The sequence below is a fragment of the Zerene cesonia genome, unplaced genomic scaffold, assembly GCF_012273895.1.
Source record: "Zerene cesonia ecotype Mississippi unplaced genomic scaffold, Zerene_cesonia_1.1 Zces_u001, whole genome shotgun sequence".
In the NCBI taxonomy this organism is placed as follows: domain Eukaryota; kingdom Metazoa; phylum Arthropoda; class Insecta; order Lepidoptera; family Pieridae; genus Zerene; species Zerene cesonia.
In genome coordinates, this window is record NW_024045131.1 from 3,555,361 (window position 1) to 3,561,997 (window position 6,637).

At 39.2% G+C, this 6,637-nt stretch overlaps 1 protein-coding gene across 1 annotated transcript in view; it reads left to right on the plus strand.

Moving 5' to 3' along the window:
* The window catches only part of LOC119838095, a 98,020-nt gene that overhangs the window by 64,820 nt on the left and 26,563 nt on the right, over positions 1-6,637 (plus strand). Inside the window, exons 10-18 of the mRNA XM_038363906.1 lie at positions 133-268; positions 1,048-1,212; positions 2,020-2,135; positions 2,705-2,915; positions 3,370-3,504; positions 3,848-3,958; positions 4,533-4,622; positions 5,887-6,017; positions 6,569-6,632. Of these exons, the coding sequence (XP_038219834.1) occupies positions 133-268; positions 1,048-1,212; positions 2,020-2,135; positions 2,705-2,915; positions 3,370-3,504; positions 3,848-3,958; positions 4,533-4,622; positions 5,887-6,017; positions 6,569-6,632 (1,159 nt within the window). The remainder of the gene's footprint in view (positions 1-132; positions 269-1,047; positions 1,213-2,019; positions 2,136-2,704; positions 2,916-3,369; positions 3,505-3,847; positions 3,959-4,532; positions 4,623-5,886; positions 6,018-6,568; positions 6,633-6,637) is intronic.

A 6,637-nucleotide genomic window follows, 5' to 3' on the forward strand; every position in this document is an offset into this window, starting at 1 on the left:
TCAATAAAGCCTTATAATCTATCCTATCACATATACCCTATATACATATACTATATACATATACCGTATCACAAAAAAAAATTATAAAAAAAAGTATGTTTTTTTCTAACTATATTTAAATATAATTTCCAGTCACATGTTCAGCCAGCCGCCGAACGCGCGGTACCCGGACGCGATCGCGCTGACGTACGACGAGAGGAACCACAAGCTCACGTGCGTGTACAACGACCACAGCTTGTACGTGTGGGACGTGAGGGACATAAAACGGGTGAGCCGGGGTTGATGCGGTTGTTTGAATGCAGTTTGTCAATTTTAAAGGGGTGCTTTTAAGAGCTGATTTTTTTGTTTGCGTTGCCGTAAATGAAAACGTAACACGAGATGATAATAATAATAAAGTCTTTATTAAAACTGTTAAATACATACAATTATATTGGTAGAAACGAAAGCCTGTGTTAGTAAAAACTGTGTTACAGGCTTTAGAATCCCTCACATTTTTGTAAATTATAGTTTCTTACAGTTTTTTCATTTTTTCAATTAGGTATATTAAAAAAGAAAAAGAAAAAGTATAATAAAATAATAAAAGAGTTTTTGCAATGAACTCTCGTTTATAAGAATTTCGCTTTAAACAAAAAAAAACCGTAAAATTTTATTATATTTGTAATAGACTAGTCAATAAAATGAATATTACTGTTTTAACCCGCTGCCAAACGGCGATTATGTTTAGCAGTTTGTTGTTTTAAGAACGTTAAATATTCTTTAATCTGTATACATGATCGGACATTTTCAACCGACTTCAAAAAGTATGAGCTTCCCAATTCGACAGCGAGACTGACTGACTGACTGCGAGATGTCTTTCATATACAGCTATTATTTGCGTTTTCTCTTTCTATCATTAAACAGTGCGGTATCTCGACGATTACTTTCGTTGAGTGTAGTGGGTATACAGGTTTTTTTTTACATAATTTCATTCCATCCGGATATCCCTTGAGACCTCTCAAATTTTTTGTAATTTTTACTAAATTTTTTTTTTTGTTTCTCAAACTCCAGGTGGGCAAATCCCACTCGGCCCTGTACCACTCGGCGTGCATCTGGGGCGTGGACATGGTGGGCGCGGGGGCGCCGCTGCCCGCCGGCACCTTCCTCACCTGCTCCAGTGACGACACCGTGCGCCTGTGGAACCTGCACGCGGAACAGCCGAATATATATAGTAATGTGGGTGCATGCTCTGCTTTCTGATGTTCTTGGATTTCTTTTTTTTATGTAATAGCCGGCAACTGAGCTGGTGGTGCGCCTGATGGTAAGTGATCACCACCGCCTGTGATCAGAGCAGAGGTAGCGCCTCTGCGAATGCGCTGCCCGCTTTTATGGGTGAAGGAAAAGGAAAGGATTAATTGATAAGGAAAAAGGGAATGGACTGGGAAGGGTGAGGTAAAGGAAACGGGTCTCCGACTTTCCCACTCACTGTTCGAAACACCTGTGAAGTACCCCACAGGATATCAACGTGAAATAATAGCATGCTTCTGTGTTTCGTACAGTGAGTAGGGGAGCTGGAGGTCCGTATCCTTTTCCTCACCCTTCCCAATCCATTCATTTGTTCTCTTCGTCGTCAATCCTTTCCTTATCGTTTGCCCCAAAAGCTGGCAGTGCTTTTGTAGTCCTGCGTTGGTGATTGATTAATTACCATCAGATAAACCACTAGCTCGGTTACCCGCTATTACATAATAAAAATATATTGGAAAAAAATTAATAAGTAGAAAAATAAAATTGATCGTGAGGCGGGATTCGAACCAGCGGCTTCTGTCGTATCGTGGCCACAACTGCTTCAATAAATGTTATATTGTATGTACTTAATTTCATGAGATTACATTTTAATGGAGTATCTAATAAGAATACTATTAAAACAATATAATACTTACCATCGTTAATGTTTTTATGAGCTTTGTGATATTTTAATCATAGTCACAAACCTTTTTATTTTTTAAATACCCACAAATATAAAAAAGCATTTTCTAATTCCAGGAATTGAACAAGGTATTATATATAGATCCTGAATTGAAATTCCTAAAGGACGTCGATCTGACGGCCACCAGCGACCGGGATAAGTCGAAGACGTACGATGATAAGATTGGCGTGAGGTGTGTGTTGTTTTGTGTATTTTATCCGACTCGAAAAATGGGGGAGGTGCTCGATTCGATTAGGTTTTAGTGTCGGTTTTGGGTGGGGAAGTGGGTGGGCTTTGATAGATGTGGTGTATTTTGTGTGTGGAATTGTTATCGGTTCGATAGTATGTACATAATTTTCGCATAAATTCGCAGATCTATATGCATACTTGTATTTAACTAAATAGTGTGAAGCAAAGTCGCTTCCCGCGTCTGTCCCTATGTATGCATGATTAGATCTTTAAAACTACATACCGAATTTTGATGGAGTTATTTTGGGGATAGACTTATATGTACAACAACGTTAATTAAACTACTCTAAATTTAACGCCTGCGAAGCCGCGGGAAAAAGGTAGTAAGGATAAAAATTAAATTTGTTTTTACGCGTTAAAGTCAAGACATACTGGAGCGATTTAAAAAAGTCTTCTATAGTTGGATATAACATGATCTTCGAGTGCCATAGGCTATATACGTACCACGGGCGAAGCCGGGGCGGACTGCTAGTATATAATATCAGTAAGGATGCTGTATGTTTGCATTAACAGATGCGTCCGCGTATCCCCGTGCGGTAAGCACATAGCGGCCGGCGACAGGGCCGGCAACATCTGGATCCACCCCAGCGGGGGGAGTGGAACACCAGCTCACACCCTGGAGGCGCACGACGCGGAGGTGCTGTGCCTGGAGTACTCGGAGAGGCCGCGCCTGCTCGCCTCCGCCTCCAGGGACCGGCTGATACACGTGTTCCTGGTGGACAAGGTGTGTATGCCACTCACACTATATGGATCCGATCAGCTGATTAAACAAACATGCACAAGTTTTCGCAAGCTTTCGCGAGTTTATAATATTTGTGTGTTAGGTCTTATCCTTATATATTTCCTAATCTTATCTTTGTGTGGGAGTCGAGCACGCTTCAGCACGAATTGGGCCAGCTCGCACCGATGAAGTACCACACCCCAACAGAAAACCAGCGTGTAGTAGCATGCTACTGTGTATCGTTCGGTGAGTGGGGGGAGCCGGAGGCCCTTTCCTTTTCCCCACCCCTCCGAATCAATTCCTACTATCCGGTTATCAATCCCTCCTTATCCCCAACGCCATATAAGCGGGTAGTGAATAGCGGTGGTGATCGCTTACCATCAGCGAACCGACCAGCTCCACATCACATTTGACGGTTTACGGCATAAAATAAAATCGTATATCTTTCAAATTCCAGGGCTACCAGATACTCCAGACCCTGGACGAGCACTCGTCGTCCATAACCGCCGTGAGGTTCCTCAGCTCGAGCAGCGGCCTGCAAATGGTATCGTGCGGTGCGGACAAGACGATACTGTTTAGACAGTTGAAGATGGTGAGTAGGTGTTTAAATTTGAATTTGAATTTGTTTATTTTGGTGAATTTGCTATGTTTATGTGAAGAGCCATTCATAAATTGTGTCAAACAAACTTTGGGCATTTTTAACCCCCTTCCCCCCCTACTCGTCAAAGAAAGAAAAGAAGAAAGAAAGAAAATAACTTTATTTATACAAGGTTGTAATAAAAATAAAAATAATTTGCTATAAAAAAACCCCATCAAAATCCGTTGCGTAGTTTTATAGATTTAAGCATATAAAGGAACATAGGCACAGAGAAAGCGACTTTGTTTTATACTATGTAGTGATTTAAAATATATTTAAATTTAAATATAATTTCCAGACGCAAGATGGCGGTTACCAATTCGCACGCGGTCAAAATGTGTCGGGGCGGACTACTCTTTATGACATGGAAGTGGATGCTGGGGGCAGGCATATACTCACCGCTTGTCAGGTAATATATTTTAAGATTACTGGATGACCCGGCAAACGCTGTTGTGTCTTACTCTTATCATTTAGGGGTATGATGAATAGATGTTGGCCGGTTCTCAGACATACCCGATATGCATAGAAAATTTCATAAGAATCGGTCCTGCCGTTTCGGAGGAGTAAGGTAACTAACATTCTCACAAAAGAATTTTATATATATAGAGATTTATTTATCAATTGACTTTGTAATATAGAAAATAATAACGATTGTTCTACCTAAATGTAAAATGTTTAAATTTAAATAAAATAATGTAAAAATAATACTTGGACATTGTTTAAACTGTGATCAATTGAAAACCATATCTAGAAAAATTTATGTGCCGATTTGCGCTACCCGCTTTTAAGGGGTAACGGTTTAGGAAAGGATTGATGACTGCAAAGGAGTGGACAGGGATGGGTTAGGAAAAGGAAACGGGCCTCCCGATATTCCCGAAATTCCTACGGGATACGGACTTACGCGGGTGAAACCGCGGGACGCAGCTGGTGTATTTCTATATTATCCTAATTTCACTTTTTGATTCCCAACAATATAATTGCAGGATCGCAACGTGCGCGTGTACAGCGCGTCGCACGGCCGCCACACGAAAACCTTCAGAGGCACTACCGCCGAGGATGGTACACTGATCAAGGTGCGATTTAGAAATTAAAAACTTTTTAACGGATTTTAAACGCCATCTATTCATTATATTATTAACCCGAATCAAACACAAGAAAATACTAAGGTACGATTTACTTTTTGACACGCTTTCTCATTGGGTACGACTGTGTGTTTGTGCGTAACAAAGTGTGTGAAAGTGTTGGGGTGTTGTGTTAATGGTAGTGTAAGTGTTGCTATCGGTGTTGATTATAGTGTTAGTCAAAGTCGAAATTATTTATTTCGATTTGAACCCCAAAGGGGCACTTACGAACGTCAATTACAACAATATATCAATAACATTACTTAAAAATAATAGTAACTTAAAAATAAATAAAATACAATCCTTAATTAATATTAAAATTTCCATTCAATATTCATATCATTAACAAATTCGTCAATTTTATAGTAGGCTTTAGAAATGAGAGTACACTTTATATGTTTTCTAAATTTGTGTTCGGGTAAATTTATTATATCTTTGGGTAGTTTGTTATGAAATCAAACTGAGTTACTGAGGAAAGATTTGTTAGTTTTCGACGTGCAAGTGATGGTGTACCGTGATGTGGTGTTTTCACCTTGCCGCTCTAGTTATGACCTGTCCCGGTGACGGTCTGCCGCCGGGGGATAGCGAATGTATACTAACCAGATCCCGTGACCCCTTCAATAAAGCGGATTGAGTGGCGTTTTAGTCGGTAGGAATCCGACATAACCCACGGCTTCTTTCCCCGGAGGCCGTGTGTATCTATGAAAGATTTCCCCACTTTAAAAACAAAAAAAAGTGATGGTGTACTAACATGTACTATGTCGGAGGACAGATTGAATTCAAACTTTGTACACTTATCAAGGATCGGTGACAATACAAGTTTCATGAGTTTATCTTATTATCCCGATTAGGATTGCCAGTATGAATAATTTTCGTACGTATATTCGTATTTGTGTTTGAGCAAGTGAGATAACTTCTGTCCATTCTTGTGATCCTGTCAAACTTGTGATCCATTCTGTCAATAAAGCATTTCCATATATTAATTTAAGTGTATTTATTATTTCAATTTCATATGTATGGCTTAAATATTAACTTAATCATTAGATTAAACATTGCTTCCTTAATAATTAAAACAGATTTGATAAAAAAATACATTAAATTCTATTAAATGCTAATATAATTTTAGTGAAAGAAAGCATTTTTCATCAATCTAGATTAAAATTGTTTAAAACAAATAAACAATTATTTTTGTTAATTCTTCTAACTATAATTGCAGGTGGCACTGGACAGCAGCGGTATATATCTGGCAACATCGAGTACAGATAAAATATTGAGCGTCTACGACTATTACTCGGGCGAGTGTATGGCAACGATGTACGGGCATTCCGAGATCGTTACCGGGTTGAGGTAATTTAAACGGGTTTAAAACCGGTTTTTTGATAGATTTTTATTATTTTTTTGAAGGTGAATGTCGTTTTTTTTATATTTTTTTAATACTCGAAAAGTAGATAAAATATGTATCGTAAGGTGGGATTAACCTGAATAATAATTATAATCTTCCATGAAATAAATTATTATTATTCAACATATTCGTATCTATTTTAAAATACATAAATTACGTGTCACATTGTTTGTCTGCGATGCACACCTGAACTACTCAACCGATTTTAATCAAATTTGCACACCGTGTGCAATTCGATCCAACTTAAAAGATGGGATAGTTTATATATATCTCAATTACGATAAATGACTACCCAGGGGCAGGTGCAGGTAGTCTTTTAATATAGAGCTAAATAATTTTGTTTGTTTGACCGCGCAAATCTTAAAAACTAGTGGACCGATTTCGAAAATTCTTTCACCGCTCGATACCTTCATGATCCCCGAGTGCTATAGGCTATATACGTACCACGGGTGACGCCGGGGCGCACAGCTAGACGCTAATACATGTGCTCACGCAGGTTCACGCCGGATTGCCAGCACGTGGTGTCGGCGAGCGGCGACGGGTGCATATTCGTGTGGCGAGTCCC